Source organism: Mytilus galloprovincialis, chromosome 3 (assembly GCF_965363235.1).
Source record: "Mytilus galloprovincialis chromosome 3, xbMytGall1.hap1.1, whole genome shotgun sequence".
Classification (NCBI taxonomy): Eukaryota; Metazoa; Mollusca; class Bivalvia; order Mytilida; family Mytilidae; genus Mytilus; species Mytilus galloprovincialis.
Window position 1 is genome coordinate 6,045,242 of NC_134840.1, and position 25,388 is coordinate 6,070,629.

Here is a 25,388-nt window from a genome sequence, read left to right on the forward strand (position 1 = left end):
AAAAAAAAGTTCAGAATTTTTGTAATGTTGAATTCTCTCTTATTATAAGTAATAGGATAACTATATTTGGTATGTGCGTACCTTGCAAGGTCCTCATGCCCGTCAGACAGTTTTCACTTGACCTCGACCTCATTTCATGGATCAGTGAACAAGGTTAAGTTTTGGTGGTCAAGTCCATATCTCAGATACTATAAGCAATAGGGCTAGTATATTTGGTGTATGGAAGGACTGGAAGGTGTACATGTCCAACTGGCAGGTGTCATCTGACCTTGACCTCATTTTCATGGTTCAGTGGTTATAGTTAAGTTTTTGTGTTTTGGTCTGTTTTTCTCATACTTTATGCAATAGGTCTACTATATTTGTTGTATGGAATGATTGTAAGGTGTACATGTCTAGCGGGCAGATGTCATCTGACCTTGACCTCATTTTCATGGTTCAGTGGTCAAAGTTAAGTTTTTAAGTTTTGGTCTTTTTATGTAATTTTATATGCCAAAGGTCAGCTATATTAGGTGTATGGAAATATATTATGATCTATATGTCAGTCCCGCAGATTTATTTGACCATGACCTCAATTGCACGGTTCATTGCACAGTGTTAAGTTTTTGTGTTTTGGTCTATTTTTCTTAAACTATAATAAGTAATAGGTCAACTATATTTGTTGTATGGAAGCTTTGTTAGCTGTACATGTCTGCCTGGCATGGTTCATCTGACCTTGACCTCATTTTCATGGTTCATTGGTCTTTGTTTAGCTACTTGGTTAATGTTAAGTTTATGTGACAGTTGTAATAAAGCTTTATACTTAGGACTATCAACATAATATCAATGATTAGTAAAGAAGGCGAGACATTTCAGTGTGTGCACTCTTGTCTGTAATAAGGCAAAGTTAATAAAGTTGCACAGTGTTTTAGATTTTTTAGAAATTTGTATGCATAAGATGCTGCATCTAAATAAACTAATATACAAAAGACTAACACAACTTTTCCTTAAATTTTCAATTTATGTCTGTTTTTTGACTTGAAAATGGCATGTTTTGCTAATTTTACATCAGAATTGGAATAACGGCTAAGTGTACAATACAGAACAGTTATCTCCTAATTGTGTTAGTCTTTGTCATATGTTTTTAATTTTTCAAATATCAGAACACGCAGAAGATTCATGCTTAGAAATCTGCTATACTTCAGAATAACATCAGAATAAATATGTGATTTGGCTTTGGGAGATTAAATTTATATAACTGTATTCAATTCTAGGCAAAATAGAATGTGTATATATATGATGTCTAAAATATAACTCTTTTTTTTTTATCCAGAAAGCAAAAAACATTGTCCTGTGTATATGTCAAATATATTTGGTCTGTAGAAATATTAGATGTTTAGATATCTTTCTGATGAAGATATAATGTCCTTGACCTCATTTTTTCGGGTTTATTCATTCCCAGTAACATGAGTAATTTGAGGACATGAGACATTGTGGTTACACTTCATGTGTTTTCTAGAAGTATACTGGATCAAATTAATATCATTAAACATGAGGCAGATTTCGATTTAATATTAAAAAATGAAATATATTTGTATGCCCCACCTACGATAGTAAAGGGGCATAATGTTTTCTGGTCTGTGCATCCGTTAGTTCATCACTGCTTCAGGTTAAAGTTTTTGGTTGAGGTAGTTTTTGATGAAGTTGAAGTACTATCAACTTGAAATTTAGTACACATGTTCCTTTTATGATATGGTCTTTCTTATTTTAATGCAAAATTCAAATTTTAACCCCAATTTCAGGGTCCACTGAACATAGAAAATGATAGTGCCATCGACACATTCTTGTTGATATTTATTACAATGTAAGTAATGAATTATTTTTCAGGCATTGTCAGAACTGAAAGACTTTATGATTGTTGATAGTTTACCCAACAAAAACCGACAGAAACTAATGAGAAATCTCAGGGTAGGTACAGATATCATTTACAAGATGCTGTAATGGAACTTTAATATTTGTGAAATGATATCCCTGCTAAAAAAAGAAAAGGCAGAAGAACACAAAGATGTGAAGACATAAATATGAATTTTCGATACAAAATACTATAAAATGGAGATATTTTGCACTAGTTTTTCAATGACAGATACAAAAGAAAAATGCAGTTATTTCACTTTACTGAATGTCAGCTTGTAAGATACAATTATTTTGTATTGCTGACTGGGATTACAATACAACAGCATCCCTTTCTACCTGTCTGTCTCTCATTGAAGCTGACAAGTTTAATGCATTGACATTGCTACATGTTGATTGGTTAACTCAATTTGCGACAGTAAAACTCAAGTTTCACGTAGGTCAAGGTTTAAACACAGTTCAGTTATCTCTTACTTTGTTTTGTGATTCACAGATAGTGGAGTTACTAGTCTACCTGTTACAGATCCCATTCAGAGGAACTGCAGATCAACAGTAAGTTTTTATAAAATGTTTGTAATTCTTTGAGTCTGGCAAAGGTCACTTTGTCTTGACTATATTTTTCAAGGTTGAATTTTTCATAAACTTAAAGGGACATTGACCTCATGTTTAACTTCAATGAAGATGGTTTAAAAGAAGGAAAAACTAGAATTTATAGGCCCAGTAAAAATCATTAATATCAAGACTAGTAGAAGGGGACATTTATTTATTTGGTCTTTTTGTGTCTGTCCTGTATGAAAGTTTCTATTTATTATAGTTACCGTAAAGTTTAGGTCTCATTAACTTGAAAATCCTGTACATTAGAATGTTAACTTTTAAAAACATATGCAAAGTTGGGATTTTGACCTAGATTTCTTGATTCACTGAACATGGAAATATAACAGTGCAAGTAGGGCATACATATGGTTTAATGGACAAGTTGAATTTGAAGGACCATATAGAGCTATTTTTGGATAATAAATAAGGATATTTCTATACGTTTATGATCAATGTTGATCTATTTTATCGTTTCAGTCATTTAACAAGGATATTTGTGGAAGCATATGATGTAATGTTGATCTATTTTATCATTTCAGTCATTTAACAAGGATATTTGTGGAGGCATATGATGTATTGTATACCTACTTGAAGGGAGATAGTAGAAAGAATGAACTGTATATTGCCAAGTACATTGACTTCTTCCTATCACAGTTTGAGTACAAAGAGGTAAGCTTTATGTGTGATATCTTGTACATGCTGTTCAGTCACACCTTCTTGTGAAAATGCATTGAGTAATGTTAAAAAAAAAATGCTGATTTCCTTGTTCCCATGTTTCTTAGAAAAACCAACAATAGGTATACTATAGATATAAGTTTAGAATGCAAAAAAAATATTTGAGAGCATTAAAACAAAAAGGATCTAATGATTTACACCAGTGATGTTGGGGGCCCTTTATAGCTTGCGGTTCTGTGTGAGCCAAGACTCTGTGTTGAAGGCAGCTGGTATTTTACATATAATTGTTAACTTTTTACACATTGTTACTTGGATGGACAGTTGTCTCATTGGTACTCATGCCACATCTTCTTATTAATATAAGCTGTACAGCAGAACCTCTGCAATATCAGCTTTGACTGAGGTTGCAATCTTTTTCTCTAGTACTAGTTAACATGGATATCTGAGTTTATTTTCATGTTAAGATTCTACTCAACATGCCATTTAAAACATTTCCTCATGCTTTTCAATAAAAAGACATGAATGAAATATCAAATAACAGTTATCTGACCCCCCAAACATCAATCTTAAATGATCTGCAGGTCACAATAATCTTACTCTCACTGTAGTAATTTTAAAAAGGCTATAAAAGAAAAGCCAGGGGAATGTTTAGTAACAATACAACAATTGACTTTATAAGAAATGTTGAGGCTGTGAATAACTTTCAGACAAGACCTTATGTTATATTGAATAAATATTTTTTGTAGGGAATGATTGGATTAAACTCTGCACACATGGTGATGGAGTTAATTAAAGACAACAGAAAAATTGTTGACAGAATCACAACAGAACATATTGACAAGTTTGTGGAACTGTTACGGAGAGACAAGGTATTTAACATAGTTTACGATGAATTGCCATGCAATCAAAGAAATTTTATGTATGCCATGTTATAAATGATTTGATTTCAAATTAACTGATATTTATTTCAAGTATTTGTGAATTTCACCAAACTTTTTATACTTTTTTTTGTTCAACATATTAATGATTGAATGTTAAGTAAATGTAAATTTAAAAATAATATCCCACATCTCTGTTTTTACATATAAAGAGATGTCTTGTTTTATATCATCTTTGTACACATTGCAATCAGTTTTTCATTGTAGAATCTGAAGGATGAAAGCATTTTACACCTATTTTTTGGAAAACACTGAAAGGAGTAGGTCCGGTTAGGGCCGTTTTGGCCTCAAATTTCATGTTCATCGAACGAAAGATTTTGGACACTTTTTATACACTTAAGTGTCTATTTAAATTGATTCAATTAGTTTCTGTAAAGAATTTTAACTGATTTAGTAATTAAAAACGCTCGATTCAAGCTTAAATATGAAAAATCTTTCAAATATGCCAAAATATGTCACTTTTCAGATGGTTTTTGTCAAAAATGAAAGTGGCCGCATCCGTGTTCATCCTCAACCTTTATATATGTTATTTATTATCATCAAATACAACTTACATTTCAATATTATGAATGAACACGAATGCGGCCACTTTCATTTTAGACGGAAATTGTTTAAAATTTAACTAAAATGCTCAAATTGTGAAGATTTCGGTAATTTAGCATGACTTAATGATGCTAGTACCCCATATATGTGCATTGTTTTGTCAAAAACAGCCCATATTTATGTAGCAGAAGTATTCTACTTTCCAGTAAATAGCTAAAAGATTACATTTTCATACTTTTGTAAAACTGCTATATTTTGGGGCCAAAAAGAGGTCTTACTGAACCTACTCCTTTACATTTTCATGAGTTGTTTGATTTCTTTTTCAGAATTACAGATATTTAGATTTACTGAAGGTTTTATGTGTTTGTGATGGTGTTTCTATAGCAGATAATCAAAAATACATCACAGAAGTTTGGCTGATGAAAGGCAATAGGGTAAGAAGAAAAACTTTGTTTGTTTTTGTGGCCTTCGGCTGTTTTTACTCTTTGGTCAGATTGTTGTCTCTTTGAAACATTCCCAATTTCCATTCTCAATTTTATGATACATCTTGTGTTAATTGAAAATTTAAACATTACATTTCTTCAATAGCATGTAACTTATATTTATTTTATTTTGTCGATATTTGAAAACTGAGTTTGCAACAATGAACCAAAATTGGTAATTACCTGCAAGATATTCCATGAAAAATATTTTTGATTTTTAAAATTGTTTTGTTTGTAGAACTGTGTGTTTTACACAGATTTAGGACAGAAAATTGGTAAAGAGAAAGGAGTTGTATATGTGTCTACTACTACTGGACGTACCTGGATGGAGCTATCTAAATTTGCACAGGTACGTTGTTCATTACTTTGACCGAAGAATGATTTCAATTATTGCCATCAATTTCAATGAAATTAAACACATGAAAAATCTTATGTAGTTGTTTATATCTTTCACAATTTGTTTAAAATTTATAAAGCAGTAAAATTTTCTTTCTTACCCTATATGTGTCTTTGTTTGCTTTTTATGTTTTTCTAGAAAGTAATGTTTTAACTTTTTTATTTTCAGAAGTCAAGTAACGATGATGAGTTGTATCTATTTTTAGAACACCAGTTGGAACTGTTTGGATATCTTTGCAATGTATGTATTCTGTTGGTCCATGCTACAATGAAATATATTATGTAAAAACTTGAAAAACATATCACATTAACTGACAAACACATACTAAAGCTTAGAATAAGTTGGCACTTGGAAGTTTCATGAAAAAAGATAGGACAAAACCACTTGATCTGCACAGAAAGTATTGAAAAGTGTGATTGGCTTTATTGCCTTTGTTCTTGTGTCAGTCAGGAAGGCAATATGCAGCATCATCAATAAACCTTATCACTATTTTGGTATCAGACACTTGACATTCTTGTGTCGGCCAAGTCAGGAAGGCGATGACTATATGCATCATCAATAGACCTTATCACTATTTTGGTATCAAACACTTGACCAAATATTAAGTTACTTCATACAACAATCTCTTTTGCATTTCTAGGTAAGACATTTTCTCTTATGACGTTGAATTTTACAGGAACATCTTTGAGGGCCAGTAATTGAACACAAATAGTGATAGGGTATATGATTGGTTTACATGTTGAAGTTTGTGATTAGGTTAGTTTGAGGGGAACAAGTCATTCAGTTGTATTAGAATTTGCACATCTCATATCCATGAAGATTATTTGCCCCCAATCAGTTGTGGTGGCTTATTTTGATTAAAATTTTGCAAAGATCACATGTTAATGCTTGTACGTTGATCAGTTTAATAAGAATCACTTATGATAAGTCAATGGTATTGGGTATGCATTTGTAAAAGCATAGGCATTTCTCATTTCCATGGAAACTATTTGTCCCTGCACCTTTTCAATGATTTTCATAATTTTAATTTTTTTTTACAGTATTGCCATTTTTAAAAATTTTAACGTTTTAATTATACTATCAAAATTATATTCAGACCTAGAATATGTCTGTGTCAACAATTTAGTTAGAAGTCACAATGTAAGAACAATACATAGTAAGGTTCTCTGATTATGTAAAAGCTTGGTGGCAATACTACAAATAACAGACGCATCTCAAGCCTAAATGTGTTAAACATGCATCAATCAATCAAGTCATTGTATGAACTTAAGTGATTAATGAAATAATGCTAATAAGAAAATTATTACATTGTTAACATGTATTTGTTTCTGACTTTAGGGCCAGAATGACTTTTCCATCAAAGTTATAACACAAGAGCTGAACTATTTGACATGGGATGAAGCCTTTACATGTGTTAGTGATGATCGCCTTCCTGATGAACTGAGGGCTCAGTATTGTGATCTTATTATCAGTAAGTCATTTATAACTTCTAACCCATTCAACCTATATAGATCGCCTTCCTGATGAACTGAGGGCTCAGTATTGTGATCTTATTATCAGTAAGTCATTTATAACTTCTAACCCATTCAACCTATATAGATCGCCTTCCTGATGAACTGAGGGCTCAGTATTGTGATCTTATTATCAGTAAGTCATTTATAACTTCTAACCCATTCAACCTATATAGATCGCCTTCCTGATGAACTGAGGGCTCAGTATTGTGATCTTATTATCAGTAAGTCATTTATAACTTCTAACCCATTCAACCTATGTAGATCGCCTTCCTGATGAACTGAGGGCTCAGTATTGTGATCTTATTATCAGTAAGTCATTTATAACTTCTAACCCATTCAACCTATATAGATCGCCTTCCTGATGAACTGAGGGCTCAGTATTGTGATCTTATTATCAGTAAGTCATTTATAACTTCTAACCCATTCAACCTATATAGATCGCCTTCCTGATGAACTGAGGGCTCAGTATTGTGATCTTATTATCAGTAAGTCATTTATAACTTCTAACCCATTCAACCTATGTAGATCGCCTTCCTGATGAACTGAGGGCTCAGTATTGTGATCTTATTATCAGTAAGTCATTTATAACTTCTAACCCATTCAACCTATATAGATCGACTTCCTGATTTTATAACTTCTTACTTTAACCTATACAGAGCACATCCTATCACTTAGCAACAATGAACCCTGACCCACATAAAACTCTACCAATAAATAAACCTTAACCTGTAAGTACAGGGACTTCAAAAGTCAATGTCCCAATTTAAGTTTGACTGCTATGGTGATTGAATGTATTAAAGATATGATATATTGATAGAAAATAAAAGAAACATTAGATATCAAGTTAGCAACCAGTATTTACAAACCTAAAAGAAAGAGATCTTGAAAAACAGTGTTCAGAAAAAATATAGATTCAGGATTATAATCCCAATTCCTATTAAACAAGGGAAGTTATTCAAAAATAAGTCTTTGTAGATAATAATACAAAAATCTAACAGTTTTCAAGTTAGATAATAAAAGTGAACCATACAATTTGCTTTTACTTTCAGCTATGTTTGTTAATGTTGGTGACAATCACTCTGTGATAGACAGGGTGAAATTGACGTACAATTACGATGAAATTGACGACATAGAGGTAAGCTTTTGCATTGATGCTGATTATTTCTCCAAACAATTGGGATTTTATTGCTATGTTTTTATTTGCTTAATGATTGGAAAGATTAACTTGAGTTTTGTGGGCATTTAAAACTTGTTTAATCCTACGACATTTAACCATGTGTTGTTCTTTGTTAAAAGTCATTGGCTGAGTACCAGTTTTTTATGGAGGACTTTAGTATTGATGGTGGATATGGTCTTTGTACTATCTAGTAATTATATGCTATATTGCAATCACTTTGTCCGTATTGTCACTTTTATCTTGGAATTACTAAACCAAATGACTTTATATTTGGCTAGTCAGTGGTGAGTTGTAATGTGAGTGCACTGTTGTACAACTACTACCTGTTTGCAGATACTTTTGAATATGTTAAATGAACTTAAATTTTTCATCACTCTTTTCTCAAATACTACTGAACATAAAGTCTTTAGCAGCTTGATAGTGAATGAGTTATTATATGTGAAATTCCCTTACATTTCTTGTTTGAGATACTTTGAATTTTGTGATATGTTGAATGTACTTGAAACTTTTCGTCACATTTTTCTCTAGTACTACATAACAGTAGGTCTTTATATTTATCAGCCTCTGAGGGATGACTAGTATTGTATAAGCATTTTCTGGATACATTAGACACTTACATCCTGTTATCCGATACTTTGAACTGCACGTGAAGATATGCTTAGCAAGACATTGCATACATTCTTGTTTATGATAAATGTTGTCCCTTTTATTGATTGTTTTTGGCTTCACATTCCTCACATGATGTTGATTGTTAATCTGGTTTCTTGTTTTGACTTTCATTTTGTTTTTTGATGCTGTTTGGCAATATTCTTTGGTTGGGCTCCACATAGTTTATGATGCTTATTTGTACATTCCAGTAAACAATGATTTGTATTAAACATGTACTGGGATTTAATTTGTTTTCACATTGTATTATTTGTTTGGCTTCACATTGTAATACTTGATAAACAACACACTCCAGTAAGCAATATTTGAATTTCTTTTGTCTTCACATTGCACAAATAGTTTGGAGAAACACTGATGATGTGTTTTGGGATTTTATTTGTCTTTACATAGTATAACTTGTATGGCTTCACATTACAGTAAACACTGATGTGTTTTGGGATTTTATTTGTCTTTACATAGTGCATAACTTGTATGCCTTCACATTACAGTAAACACTGATGATGTGTATTGGGATTTTATTTGTCTTCACATGGTACATAACTTGTTTAGCTTCACAGTAAAGTAAACACTGATGTGTTTTGGGATTTTATTTGTCTTCACATAGTGCATAACTTGTTTGGCTTCACATTACAGTAAACATTGATGTATATTGGGATTTTATTTGTCTTCACATGGTACATAACTTGTTTAGCTTCACAGTAAAGTAAACACTGATGTGTTTTGGGATTTTATTTGTCTTCACATAGTGCATAACTTGTTTGGCTTCACATTACAGTAAACACTGATGTGTATTGGGATTTTATTTGTCTTCACATAGTACATAACTTGTTTGGCTTCACATTACAGTAAACTCTGATGATGTGTATTGGTATTTTATTTGTTTTCACAAAGAATATAACTTGTTTGGCTTCACAGTAAAGTAAACACTGATGTATATTGGGATTTTATTTGTCTTCACATAGTACATAACTTGTTTGGCTTCACATTACAGTAAACACTGATGTGTATTGGGATATTATTTGTCTTCACATGGTACATAACTTGTATGGCTTCACATTACAGTAAACACTGATGATGTGTATTGGGACTTTATTTGTTTTCACAAAGAATATAACTTGTTTGGCTTCACAGTAAAGTAAACACTGATGTGTATTGGGATTTTATTTGTCTTCACATAGTGCATAACTTGTTTGGCTTCACATTAAAGTAAACACTGATGTATATTGGGATTTTATTTGTCTTCACATAGTACATAACTTGTTTGGCTTCACAGTAAAGTAAACACTGATGTGTATTGGGATTTTATTTGTCTTCACATGGTACATAACTTGTTTGGCTTCACATTACAGTAAACACTGATGTGTATTGGGATTTTATTTGTCTTCACATGGTACATAACTTGTTTGGCTTCACATTACAGTAAACACTGATGTGTATTGGGATTTTATTTGTCTTCACATAGTACATAACTTGTTTGGCTTCACAGTAAAGTAAACACTGATGTGTATTGGGATTTTATTTGTCTTCACATAGTACATAACTTGTTTGGCTTCACATTAAAGTAAACACTGATGTGTATTAGGATTTTATTTGTCTTCACATGGTACATAACTTGTTTGGCTTCACATTAAAGTAAACACTGATATGTTTTGGGATTTTATTTGTCTTCACATGGTACATAACTTGTTTGGCTTCACATTAAAGTAAACACTGATGTGTATTGGGATTTTATTTGTCTTCACATAGTACATAACTTGTTTGGCTTCACATTACAGTAAACTCTGATGATGTGTATTGGTATTTTATTTGTTTTCACAAAGAATATAACTTGTTTGGCTTCACAGTAAAGTAAACACTGATGTTTATTGGGATTTTATTTGTCTTCACATAGTACAATAACTTGTATGGCTTCACATTACAGTAAACACTGATGATGTGTATTGGGACTTTATTTGTTTTCACAAAGAAAATAACTTGTTTGGCTTCACAGTAAAGTAAACACTGATGTATATTGGGATTTTATTTGTCTTCACATAGTACATAACTTGTTTGGCTTCACATTACAGTAAACACTGATGTGTATTGGGATATTATTTGTCTTCACATGGTACATAACTTGTATGGCTTCACATTACAGTAAACACTGATGATGTGTATTGGGACTTTATTTGTTTTCACAAAGAATATAACTTGTTTGGCTTCACAGTAAAGTAAACACTGATGTGTATTGGGATTTTATTTGTCTTCACATAGTGCATAACTTGTTTGGCTTCACATTAAAGTAAACACTGATGTATATTGGGATTTTATTTGTCTTCACATAGTACATAACTTGTTTGGCTTCACATTAAAGTAAACACTGATGTGTATTGGGATTTTATTTGTCTTCACATGGTACATAACTTGTTTGGCTTCACAGTAAAGTAAACACTGATGTGTATTGGGATTTTATTTGTCTTCACATAGTACATAACTTGTTTGGCTTCACATTACAGTAAACACTGATGTGTATTGGGATTTTATTTGTCTTCACATGGTACATAACTTGTTTTGCTTCACATTACAGTAAACACTGATGTGTATTGGGATTTTATTTGTCTTCACATAGTACATAACTTGTTTGGCTTCACAGTAAAGTAAACACTGATGTGTATTGGGATTTTATTTGTCTTCACATAGTACATAACTTGTTTGGCTTCACATTAAAGTAAACACTGATGTGTATTGGGATTTTATTTGTCTTCACATGGTACATAACTTGTTTGGCTTCACATTAAAGTAAACACTGATATGTTTTGGGATTTTATTTGTCTTCACATAGTGCATAACTTGTTTGGCTTCACATTAAAGTAAACACTGATGTGTATTGGAATTTCATTTGTCTTCACATAGTACATAACTTGTTTGGCTTCACATTCCAGTTATTGGTGCTCCTCCATGTTCCTTGATACTAATTTGTGTCACTAAATTGTTATGATTTATACGATGCTTTGTGAATAAAAATTATTTTCTACAAGTTTTCATTTGTGTAATCTGGAATTGGAGCAACATAAAACAGGAAGTCATGTTATTAATGAGGATTAAAACAATATTATGAAAATGAGTATCCTGAATTTCAGGGTAAACAGATTGATCGCAAGTCTTTGCCAATAGTGAAAGTTGTGTTTGATGAATATCCAGAGAAAAATCCAGAAGCTTTTGAAAGAATGTTAAATGGAAACAACACACCTGATACTTTTATGCAAGAAAGCTCTGCATCTTGTAGAGTTTCTAGACTTTCAAATAATGAAATGTCTAGATGTCAGTCACGTACAAGAAAGGTGATATTCCTTGTCATGATTGGCACATAGTTTGAAAATAATCCACAACTTCTCCACAAATTTACTAAGCATTTTATTTTTATATCTTTTGACAGTTGCATGTTATTTTTCCAGTTTGATAACCCATTGTTCTTGTTTCTAGAATCATTGAAACCAGGTTTTAATTATATTTATAAAATGATGAGATTTGGTTTTAAGCTGTTTGTTTTAACATGAATGCTTCATGATATTATTGAATGACCTACATTTAGGTGATAACTGTACTGTGTTTAAAGCTCAGACAGCATCAATTGGTGATTTGATGGTTGCAAATTAAGTTTACTGACGATGTAGTGGAGCCATAAAGGGGTATTTGCGACCATCAAATCACCAATTGATTCCATCGAAGCTTACAATACTGTACTGTAGTCTTCTTTCTAAACTGAAACTGATAGAAAACCGTGTCAAATTATACATTAAAAATCTTGACATGCTTGCTTAACAAAATTTTGCAGTTTGAAGTTCTATTAGTACTGGTGTTTGATAGCCAATAAGACTACTCTCCAACTAGAGACCAAATGAGGTAAAAGGTCATAACTTTTATTTTGGAACATGTTACATTTTAGCTATTTAAAGATATTTAAAAGTCTAGGAAAGAAGATCAATTGCAGACGTAAACTTAGGGATTTCAGATTTATTTATTTGTATATGTGATGTTTGTGACAATCTCAATGAATCCAGGAAGATTATGATGTTATCTTTAAACAGGAAACAAACATTTTTTCACATTGTTGAAGGCAGTACAGTGACCTTAAGTTGTTAATTTCTGTTTCAATTGGTCTCTTTTGGAGTTGTCTCATTGGCACTCATACCACATCCTCTTTTAAAATAAAATGGGTCATTCTATGGTAACATGAGGTGAACATTTTGTTGATTAATTCTTATAATATGAATTATGTTGATTTGTTTGTTACTAATCCCTCTAATATGTTTTATGTTGATTTTATTAACAGTTTAAGCCAAGACAACAGGTAAGACTGCTGTTGTAGATCTATCTTGTATATAAATGGAGATCTTTAATTCACAGATGACTCTAATATACATTTGCACTCACATTAAATCATCTTTTCCCTTTTGAAAATAAATTACTCTATCAACCCATTGAAATAATTACAAGTGTACATGTTCATTTTCTACACAATTTTTATAAATGTATTTCCATGAAAAAAAAGAGTTTTATTTTTAGAATTGTCCTACTGTTTTATTATCCTTATGTATTTCCCAAATCTCTATACTCTCTTTGTATTTCACTTTTAACGGATACTCTGATAAACTTTAAAGTGCTTTTATCTATATATATTATTGTGTGAGGAGTCTGGTTTAAATAAATATTACACAGTTGCATTGTTTTATTTTATTTATAAGAAAATCTTTCAGTCAATAGAATTATGACAAATTTAGTTTAGTTATGTTCAGTAAACATACTTGAATATTTCTGTTCAACAAATAATGTGTTTTAGGGAAATTTAGTTAAATGTTTTGCTTTTTATTTGAAATTTTAAGAACTTGACCCACATAGTAGTTGAAATAAATGTTTCAAAAATTAAACAATGCAATTTACATAGTTAATATTTTTGACATAAATGTTTTTGTAAAATATTAAGTGTTGTTATTCAGGCACCACAACTCACACGTGTAAGAACCACCTTGGATGGAAAGGTAGAAGGTTTAGCTTAAAAGCTTAATTACTTCCCCTGACTAACAAATGTCTAGATACTAAATTCTATTTAGCTTCATTTTCAGGTTATAATTAGATACTGGTTGAACTTTCTGCATGAATATTTTCTTTTCAATTAGCAATGTCATTGTTTCTATATAATTTTACAGATTTCATATATACACTTCAATTTTACTAACAAGAATTATAGATATACCATGACAGATGATGCAACTAAAACTTCCACTTGCTTTTAAACATTTAAAGAAAATCAAGTTAGCAACATATAACTAAACATTAAGACATTAACTTTATCAACCCAAGGAGGTCTTCTGTTCCTTACAACTGTTCAAACTTTTCTGTATAACTGAAGATTAAATGAAAGAGTTAGATGCAGTTAGGATTGTGTTTGGCTCCCAATATCAAGTCCAATATTTCAAAATGAAACATGTTTTTTCCCCCCAACATTTTAATGACCTGTTGACATTAACACCTGAAAAAAAAGGGCAAAAATGATACAAAAAAAAAATGGAAAATTTTCTGGCTTTAAACATGCAATTTAATTTTTCCCTAGTACACATTTATCATAGCTCCAATTCGGCAATTTTATTATAAAAAAATAAAGTTTAAGATAATCTACGGATGTGAGCAAACTTCAACAAATTCTCCCAATTTTGAACCTCATTTTTTCTTGGGGAAAAACAAGCACAGTAACATGTGTTTTATTTTGTAATTTTTATTAATCTCAATCTACTACATTTCTATTGCAACACAAAAATGATTTTACATTGAAATTGCCCCTCTTCAATACTGCTGTGAAATAGAAATAAGGGTCATAATAAGGCCTTATTGAACCTATTCCTTCATTATTACATCTGATGTTAAAGTTCACTAAAAAATAGTTTGTCTTCCTTGGGTAGAAGTTTATAAAAATAATACCATCTAATTTTACATATTCTTTCGTCAAATTAAGACATTAAAAATATATACTAGTATTGTGTGTGTAATTTAATTTTATTAAAATTAATGAAAACAAGCATTTATTACTCATGCATATGTATGAAAAGTTATAGAATTTAAGTATGTTACTCATGTCAAAGTATTACAATTGACAAAATGCATAAACATAAAAATATAAAAGTATGAGAGCAAAATTCAGTTAAAAATCAAACTTATAACTCGATGACAAAAAAGGATACACAGACAAACAATGGTCTAATCAACGCTATAATGTTTCAAAGTATAACTCACAAAAGGAAATTATTTACTGTAGCATATTTAACACATTTCTGATTATTCTGAAATTATTTCATGATTGTGTAAAAATTGACAAATTATTACTATTTCCTTAAACAATTGTACCAATTAGATTTTTCACTCTAATCAATACTTTGTTATGCACATGGATTGCTTCATTTGTATTAAAATATAATTCTCTATAATATTATTACCCTGACTTTACAGGATCTGGCTGATCTGAGCCATTCCATTACATCAAAGTATTTCCCAACATTGAGTGAATGGATTGCTAAATTCCTTGGACAGAACAGTGATATGACAGCTTCAGAGATTGGTAACAACAAACTTGTCAAACAGGTAGGCATTACTAAAACTATGACCAATAGAATCATTGATAGCTTCAGAGATTGGTAACAACAAACTTGTCAAACAGGTAGGCATTACTAAAACTATGACCAGTAGAATCATTGATAGCTTCAGAGATTGGTAACAACAAACTTGTAAAACAGGTAGGCATTACTAAAACTATGACCAATAGAATCATTGAAAGCTTCAGAGATTGGTAACAACAAACTTGTCAAACAGGTAGGCATTACTAAAACTATGACGAATAGAAACATTGAAAGCTTCAGAGATTGGTAACAACAAACTTGTCAAACAGGTAGGCATTACTAAAACTATGACCAATAGAAACATTGATAGCATCAGAGATTGGTAACAACACACTTGTCAAACAGGTAGGCATTACTAAAACTATGACCAGTAGAAATATTGACAGCTTCAGAGATTGGTAACAACAAACTTGTCAAACAGGTAGGCATTACTAAAACTATGACCAATAGAAACATTGATAGCACCAGAGATTGGTAACAACAAACTTGTCAAACAGGTAGGCATTACTAAAACTATGACGAATAGAAACATTGAAAGCTTCAGAGATTGGTAACAACAAACTTGTCAAACAGGTAGGCATTACTAAAACTATGACCAATAGAAACATTGATAGCATCAGAGATTGGTAACAACACACTTGTCAAACAGGTAGGCATTACTAAAACTATGACCAGTAGAAATATTGACAGCTTCAGAGATTGGTAACAACAAACTTGTCAAACAGGTAGGCATTACTAAAACTATGACCAATAGAAACATTGATAGCACCAGAGATTGGTAACAACAAACTTGTCAAACAGGTAGGCATTACTAAAACTATGACCAGTAGAAATATTGATAGCTTCAGAGATTGGTAACAACAAACTTTTAAACAGGTAGGCATTACTAAAACTATGACCAGTAGAATCATTGATAGCTTCAGAGATTGGTAACAACAAACTTGTCAAACAGGTAGGCATTACTAAAACTATGACCAGTAGAAATATTGTATATAGTCTAAAGTTATACAAATATAATACATGTATGTGAGTTCTTTCAAGCAGACCAAGAAAAGTTTTCTTGAATATAAACTTGGTATAAAAATATGACATTAAACAAAGGACATTTTAATCATTTGTTTCTTTTACAGGTATTAAGACTGGTACACTTTCTTGTGGCTTTTGGATTCTACCAGTCTACAGAAGATATAATGACCTTGTTAGAGCCAATGATGGGTTTGATAGATGGCAGAAATGACAAACCATATCCAGTTATACCTCCAGGTAAACACTTAAAGCAAGGCAAGACGATAGGGTAATATCATATCTATCTGTTAAACCTCCTTGTTCAAACTTTAAGTGAGGAATAGACAATAGGTTAACTTCCAACCTGTCAGTAATACCTTCAGGTCAAAACTTAAAGCGAGGAACTGACAATAGGGTAACAAAAAACCTGTCAGCAACACCTTCAGATCAAAGCTTAAAGTGAGGAACTAAGGATGGGGTTACAACAAACCTCCAAATACATATAGAATCATAATGTATTTTATAGTTAAGATAATCAAAGGAGGATAAATAAAAATATGAGCTTCTCTTTTTTATTCAGGCAAAGAAGGAGAAGAGGTGTTGAAAAACTTCAGACTTAATGAGAGATACCATCCAAGTCAAGAAACACAGGCTGTTGTTGATGCTAAATGCCAGTAAGTACAAAGTAATGGTTCGGTGTGGGAACAAGTTTCTGAATTTTTGTAAGTCATGTTTGCCAGTAAATCTATAATTCTAAAAATTTTAACAACAAAGGTTAGTGCATTTACATGAATTATACTGCAGTGTTTGTTACATGATTGTGAAAAATAGTTTTTACTTATTTATAAATTATATTTTCAGGGCTCTCGAAGTACTGGACCTTTTCTTCAATTTCATCTTCAATGTCAGATTAGAGGTAAGTTTTTATAGTTTCTTGTGCCATAAAACATACACAATTGCAGTAGCAAATAAATAATTTAAGAAACAGTTCTGTTTACACCAAAATAAACCAACACTTTTTTATACTCCTCAATTGTGAATTATTCTGTTGTTATTGAGATTAAATTTGAATTATTCATTGCTTATATCTGTTTATAAGTTAATTTATTTCAGAATATCATACAAAACAGAAATTGATTAATCTCAAATTTAATTAATTGTTATAGCTACCAGATCAACATTAACTTTCTATATTCATTTGCTTAAAATTTTTGTGGCAGATAGCTCTACCAATATGTATTTTTTTACAGAAATTCATGAATACTTTCAAGTTGACACATACAGCAGCCAACCGGCCAAATCTTCCCCATCCAGAATTAGCACCGATGCTTTATGAAACATACGATCTGTCAAACCAGCATGGGTAAGGAAGAAAAATAGGGTGTAGTTGAAAAAGACAATTTTAGAATTCTATGATGCCCTTAAATTTGCCTTAAATTAGCAATGATTTATTGACAATGTCAAAAATGTGACTCACTGTTGTTTTGTCATTAACATCTTTTATGACTGGTTGACAATGTCTTTACTAGGTGTAATGACTGTGGTAGAGCTAGTCATTATGGTAGTAACAATATGTTTTGACAATATGATTAAAAGAGTTTCAATAGACCACTTTCTAGTTTGTCCTCTACCGGAAAAAAAATCGTCAATTATGCATGCATTTATGACCTCATTTACCAGATAGAGGGGATCGCCTGTATCCCTGCACTATTAGAGTTCATCAAGCATCTTAGTGATTGTCATTGTGCAGGGTAAACTAGAAATAATGTTTGTTCCATATGTATTTAATCACAATTCACTAATGACAGCAGTACTGATTGTCAATTTTGAGAATTCAATTTGCCAAAAATAAGTCGTGCAATATAGCATCAGAGTTTCCAACCACTTGCCCAACTTTGGAATTGAAGTGACAACGCCCCTAAATGCACAAATGATGTTCACTAAAACCAAACTTTTAGACAGAAATGCATCAAACTCGAAAGTTGTCTAATGGTTAGCAATATAAAAAGTTGTTTTTATTGGAAAATGACGCAGTCATTGTTCCATTACTGGCGACCTGAACTTCATTACATTTCTCTGCCTACCGCGCTTGGTTTCGTATTTACTATTTTTCATACAAACTGGAATCTGCTTGTGTTATCATTATGCATGATCATTGTGTAGTAATCAGCCAGGAACCAGTTTACAAACTAACTGGTTTCTGCTTGTATTTCACTACACTCGAACAAAGTGTTGTAGTTTGACAGGAACCAGTTTAGAATTTGTAAACTACAAAACGTAATCGGTTATTGATCATTCCGTTTTGGTGTTTCATACCGACTTATATGGTTTGAATAAGCTTAAGCTCCTTCAAACATTAATGTGAGATGTATATTAAAGACTGTTTTACAAAAGGATGGAACTGTTTTGCTTTCAAAGTCGTACTATAGTGATATCTGTTATGTACGGATTTCCACTCTCACCGGTTAATTTCTTCTTTTACACGTGCTTTTGAAACTTCCTGTTTAAACATCGCAAGTTTTAAAATTGTTTTTTGAGTGAATTAAACTTATTGAAACAATCATGAAGCGTTCCAGAATCATTTTCAAGCAGTTTCTTTTTCTCTTTGATGATGGAAAATATGTTTTCTCAAGAAAATACCGCAAACGATCGCAGAGGAATTGAAACGTACAAGTCAAGTCGGCACCTGAATAAATTGGCATCTAGTCAAATCGGCACCTATTTGACTTCAATTCGGCATCCAATAATATTTGTTATAATATTTTCTATTCAATTAATTAATAACAGGTACCAAGTACATAGTGAATTTCACTGTGAAATCCACCGTCACTCACTGAATATGTTGTTGTGTATTTAGGTAAACAACGAAACCAAAGTGAATATGTTGTTGTGTATAAGGGTACAGTAAACAACGAAGCCTTTACCCAAGCTATTGTTTTAACAATTGGACAATAATTAAAATAAAATGGAAAACTATGAGTCCCTTTCAATAAATCAAACTTTCATGCCAAATAATTAGCAAATTTTAGGTGTTTTTTTTTCAGTAAAGTTTAAACAGCATTAAACAAACAATCCTGTAAAATGCTCAACTGGTTAAAATAATGCATAAAAATATCCAATATCTCATGTATTAGTCCAAATAATAATGACGTCTGGCAAGGCTATTTTATTTTTTTTCTGGGACGCCTTCCTTAGACGTTCGTAGGAAGGCTTCGTAAGAAGGCGTCCCAGAAAAAAATTAACATAGCCTTGCGGTCATAAGAAGGTGTCCCAGAATAAAATTTAAAAAGCCTTGCCAGACGTAATAATTATTTGGACTACCGTAACGGTTACTCATATATATATCATTAAAAATAAGCCAAAAAAGTCATTTAGTTGTGAAAAATAAATATATCCGTTTGAATGGTTTTACACTAGTAATTTTGGGGCCCTTTATAGCTTGTTGTTCGGTGTGAGCCAAGGCTCTGTGTTGAAGGCCGTACTTTAACCTACATGTATAATGGTTTACTTTTTAAATTGTTATTTGTATGGAGAGTTGTCTCATTGGCACTCACACCACATCTTCCTATATCTATATACAAAATGTACATGAACACCCAAAAATGTGATAGTTAGTATTAAACTCTTTTTGCTTAAATACTGAAAAAAATTCTGGCAACCCCTTTCTTATTTTTACTCTTTTTGCTTAAAATACTGTTAAAATATATATTTAACATGGGTGACGAATTGACTATATCCAGTGTCGATTTAACCAGGTGCTTATTTGTCCAGGTGCCAATTTAACCAGGTGCCGGTTGACTAGAATTCTTTGACAAATGTTTGAAATTACCTGAGTTTCATTAGACCTTTGATAACAGTAACACAAAGATTATTTACTTAATATTTTGTGGGAGAAGGGGGTTCAGACTATGTGGTATCAGGTCTGTTCGCGCCCAATACATTTTCACACCCTACACCTTCGCACCTCGCACGTTCACACCCAAGGTCCGTTCGCACTCTACTCATTCGCGCCCAATTTTAATTCAAATTCAAGTTGAATAATTGGAAAATCATGATTGTTGTTTTAAATTGCAATAACAATACGCTATCCAAAACATGATTAAGATTAATTCAACACAAACACTCCCCAAGGGTGATTGGGGAATAGAAATATGGTCACTTGGTCTTCTCCCGACCGGCAGTAAAACGCTTGCTGAAGTGGGGCGTCCGTTTGGCTGTGCGGGATGTATCAAGTTCGCAGTCACGTACGGTCAGAAGGGGGACGTTAAATCTGATGCCTCGTGTAAAGAGAGTGCCACGCTCTTTGCACGTTAAGAACCCTTGCAACAACTCTGTAAGGGGTCCGTAGGTGGCCTGTTGCAAGGCCAAATTTCTGTTCCTATCCAATATACCCTCTTTTTCCGGTGGCAGTCCAAATTTCTCCGACCATCATCCCAGATGGCCTCTATTGTATCAACCTACCTATTGTATTTATTGTGAACTTGTTCTCATCCTGAATATGCATGAAATATTTGCCACTGGACGTTAAGCAACCAACAATCAATCAATCAATCAACACAAACAAAAATGCTGTCTCACTTTATTTTAAGACAATGACAACAATTATACTTATAAGAAAACACTTGCTTTATAATACAGAGTTATTAAACACAAAACCAATTAAGATTGGGTGCGAACATGTAGGGTGTGAAAGTGAAAGAGGGCGAACTTGAGTTGGGCGCGAACGGACCCGGATTCAGACTATGTACCATTGAGAAATATACAAGCCTTTCTACGGTATTCATTTGTACAATTCAGGTAGTCTTGACCTATTCATTTGTCTTAAAAAAAACAGCCAGTTGTCACCTTCACTTCACACACACACATATACGAATATCAATTATTTGCTTACGAGACATGTTGCATTGTTAAACTAATTACGGTATGTGAAAATCAAGACTTGCATAAAAACTATCCCAATATTAGAGACAGTGGCGTCATTTTTCTTCAGAGCTTTCAGCTCTTTGATTAGAAAAGTAGAGAGTGACCTTGCTTTATATTTTATTTTTGTCAAATAACCATCTGTTTTTTAAACAGATAATTGTCTAATGATTTTACTAAAGATTTGGACAAAATTAATCAAACTTCACATAATGCTTTTAATTAACATATTCAGGCTTTTACTAATTTTAGACCTGTGCATGATGTGGTGGAAAGGTATACAATTATAACAATATTTCTGCTGCTTACAAATGCTTTTTATTCTTTCTAGATTTTTAATACATTAAAGAACACTGTATAATATTTAAAGATCTTGTTTCATTGTGATTATCGCATATTAGTATATCATTAATACATGTACTTCAATGGACGTGTATGGCAGATTTCATCTAAATTAACTGCTCTTCAAATTAAACTTTCATGTAAAAAAAAATCATTTATATTCTAAATTTAACCCCTATGCTAGGTTTATGCTAGATGTGTTAGATGTATTTTTTGCAATGACAGTTTAGGATTCCCCAAAAAAGTTGTGCCAACCAGGTTTTTTTTCCGATCTTGTTTTTTCCATCTTCTGTATCTTATGCTGTAGTCATTCATGCCAAAAGAGGTAAATTCCAAGGGATACAATCAAGTGCAAGGACTTTGGTGAGGAGATGCTAGATAATGACACTTCCTAAAATTAAAACCTTAGAAAAATTAAGGATAATTATGTACAGTAATTTATTTGACTTTTTATGTCCAAAGCTTTTGCATATGTTAGGAATATGAATCTCTTGATTGCCACCCAATTAACCAATGTTAGTAACTGCATTGATAACAGGATGTCTTATTTTTGGCTTTTACCTTTATGTCTTTTCATGTCACTTGTATAATCCGACAGTCGTGAATTTGTGTTCGTGAAATAGTGCAAAGATTATCAAATCTTTTAAACTTTGTCTTTAAAGAGATAAATCTGCTTAATTCTAGGTAGACAATCTTAATAACTAACATACAATTTTGGAGATTTAATAATTGTGGAAATTCTTTTATATCTTTTTAAATTGAACATAAATAATCCATTTGCAAAGCATATCACCATATGGAGAAATATGTATGTCATATACAGAATGTCAGTGGTATACTATTCTGTTCTGATCTAGAAGTAAGACTTATCTTGGATGGTATCTTTGACTATGCAAGATGTGTGGAAATTAAATCTTCCTGTCTAACCCTTATCCAAGATAACCTAATTTTTTTGTAGGTCATTCAAAATTTCTAACACTTTATTGTCTACCTACTTTGAAGAACTTAATTATTTGATCTTAAAGTTGGGTTTTTTCCCTGAATATGTTTAAACTTTTTGCTACTGATATTATATATATATATGTGTCCCAGTGATTGCTGTAAGTCAAACAAGCATCACTAACTCATTACTTTAATTTAGACTGAATTTGGAAATAAAAAAGAGGTAAGAGACAGCACCAGAAACGTTTAACAACATTTCATCAATAAATGTTAGATTGTATGAGACAAGAATACAAAATTCAGTGATTTGTTGAACTTTTTCTTAGATGTTCACACTTTTTATGCATTTTTATATGTATTGCCACTAATTTGCTTTTATTTTGATGATTTTTAAAGCGATGATCATTCTTTAATTATATTTATAAGAAAAAATGCTGATCTGGAATTGTTATTGATCAGTCGTAAAGAATTTAGTAAATTTTGTAATTTAATGTTGGTGCAAACATTTTATACTCATTTGTTGTTCTATCAGAATTTGATTAATAAATGATTGAAACTGTTCATTTGAATGGAAGAATTTTTTTTTTCTTGATACATCATTTTTGCTTGAGCTGTGAACCAACTGCACATTTTGCTTCTTAATCACCAACTATCCTGATTTTTGGGGGATTTCCTCATGAGAGATGTTGATCTGAATTTTAAAATTTTTATTATATAAACTGAACACCTCGAAACATACATTCAAATGTTATAAAAGATTATTTAAGTATATACACACTTATTCAAACAATATAGAATAGAACAAACACACTTATATTGTCATAAGAGGAGAATTAGGTCCTCTTGCACTTAAAATCCCCCATAGATATTTTGAAACATTTGCAGGTATTCACAATGTATTGAATCAATGAACTACTTAAAGCCAACTTATTTTTGCGAGCAATTTATTTTCACAACTTTCATGAGTATGAAAATATAGTGAATATAAATCGCCACCATTATGTAAAACTTAGATCGTTCTTTTCAACTGCTTCAAATATTTCTGAAAATTGCTAAATTAAAAAACTGCTAAATAGGAAAGAAAGGACTTGCCACGAAAATAATTTGGTTTAAAGTAATAATGATACCTGTAAATTGATTGACTAGGATTGTCAGTTTTCCTACTGAAAGTCATGGTTTTCTCTAGGCACTACGACTTTCTCCACCAATAGAAAATGACCGCCACAAAATAGCACAATAGTTTTGAAAGTGGCATTAAACACCAATCAATCTTGAGATGCCCATTGAATTCTGATTCTTGGGTACGCTAAGCCTGATAATGCCTACAATGTCTGCAGATTCTGGTTTATTCATTTTACTCTTGCTTACTTAAATTGTTGACCTGCTGCAGTCTTTATAGCAAATATTCATTGCCGAGGGTCAGTTTAGATGGAAGACAGCAATCTGGTTAAAGTTTTATCGGTCTGACTGCCCAACTTATAGTTTACTAATCCATATGAAATTGCTTGGCACAAACTCAGACTGATATAGAATGGGGATTGTAGTGTGTATGGGGTCATAGTATCTAAAAACTGTCTATATTTTGCAGAGTGTCCAAAGCTGCAGTAAAGAAAACAAAAGACATATTTTATCAGACAGATTACATCAAAACTTATGATCTGGTGTCAATATTGAGGGTAAATATATATAATGAAACACTAGTTGTATGATAGTGAAATAATTTCTTTTTCTTACTGTACCAAGAGTATACTTTGCTTACATCTTTTGGACATTTTATATGATTAACCCATGAGAACAGTTTTGGAAATATAAATTTTCAAAACAGTGGTGTTTTATATTTTTTTATCATGCAAACAATATGTTTAATTGATTTTAGTTGCTATACTAGTATATGGTTTAATTTTAATGTTGTAAAAGCTTTAGAAATTATATTTTGTTATAAAGAAACAGCAAGATGAATTGTTCTTCAAATACTCCAAAACATTGAGTATATATATAGAGTATTGTTTGTTTTACAGGATTTGTCATTTTACCAGTATGATGAGATGGTAAGAATGTCTATGGCATTATTAAACAGATATTACTCATCCTACAACCATCTGTTTACTAGAGCAGTACAAGCACAGGTAAATATTACATGTGAAGCAGAGTATGTGTATGTAATTATTACAAAGGGGCCTCGGTGGCCTAGTGGTCTAAGTAGTTACTACTGTAATCACTAGCCGTCAACACTGAGGTTGTGAGTTTGAACCCTGCTCGTGAGGGTGAACTTGACTCTAATCTCAATTGACTAGGATTATCAGTTTTCCTATCAAAGGTCTGTGGTTTTCTCTGGGCACTCCAGCTTCCTCCACCAATAAACACTGGCTGCCAAGAAATAGCCAAAAAGTGCTTAAGAGTATCCTTTTAAATAAAAAACACAAAAATAATCAAAATCAAATGTAATTATTACATGTGGAGTAAGATATGAGTATTTAGTTATAACATGCAAAACAGAATATTTGAATATTATTATTACACGTGAAGCTGCAGGATATATGTATGTAATAATGACATCTGAAGCATACAACAGTGCACAATAGAAAGATAAACTATCTCCTTTATTGTTATGTGCCCTTTGTTCATATGATTTTTAGGCAGTTAAGCTGCCTTATGCGAG

General features: G+C 31.8%; 1 protein-coding gene across 23 annotated transcripts in view; it reads left to right on the top strand.

Moving 5' to 3' along the window:
- LOC143067039 (inositol 1,4,5-trisphosphate-gated calcium channel ITPR3-like) overlaps positions 1–25,388 on the top strand; it is a 152,194-nt gene that overhangs the window by 59,763 nt on the left and 67,043 nt on the right. For 18 of the 23 annotated variants that reach the window (XM_076239986.1, XM_076239992.1, XM_076239978.1 and 15 more), the window contains 19 exons: positions 1,864–1,944; positions 2,381–2,439; positions 3,021–3,150; positions 3,903–4,025; positions 4,964–5,071; positions 5,358–5,468; positions 5,685–5,756; positions 6,855–6,987; positions 8,080–8,165; positions 11,993–12,193; positions 13,186–13,203; positions 13,850–13,891; positions 15,354–15,485; positions 16,651–16,783; positions 17,106–17,199; positions 17,387–17,441; positions 17,776–17,888; positions 24,318–24,405; positions 24,748–24,855. In XM_076239986.1, the coding sequence (XP_076096101.1) occupies positions 1,864–1,944; positions 2,381–2,439; positions 3,021–3,150; positions 3,903–4,025; positions 4,964–5,071; positions 5,358–5,468; positions 5,685–5,756; positions 6,855–6,987; positions 8,080–8,165; positions 11,993–12,193; positions 13,186–13,203; positions 13,850–13,891; positions 15,354–15,485; positions 16,651–16,783; positions 17,106–17,199; positions 17,387–17,441; positions 17,776–17,888; positions 24,318–24,405; positions 24,748–24,855 (1,887 nt within the window). The remainder of the gene's footprint in view (positions 1–1,863; positions 1,945–2,380; positions 2,440–3,020; positions 3,151–3,902; positions 4,026–4,963; positions 5,072–5,357; positions 5,469–5,684; positions 5,757–6,854; positions 6,988–8,079; positions 8,166–11,992; positions 12,194–13,185; positions 13,204–13,849; positions 13,892–15,353; positions 15,486–16,650; positions 16,784–17,105; positions 17,200–17,386; positions 17,442–17,775; positions 17,889–24,317; positions 24,406–24,747; positions 24,856–25,388) is intronic. The other 5 variants (XM_076239988.1, XM_076240001.1, XM_076239993.1 and 2 more) reach the window with 5 other exon arrangements.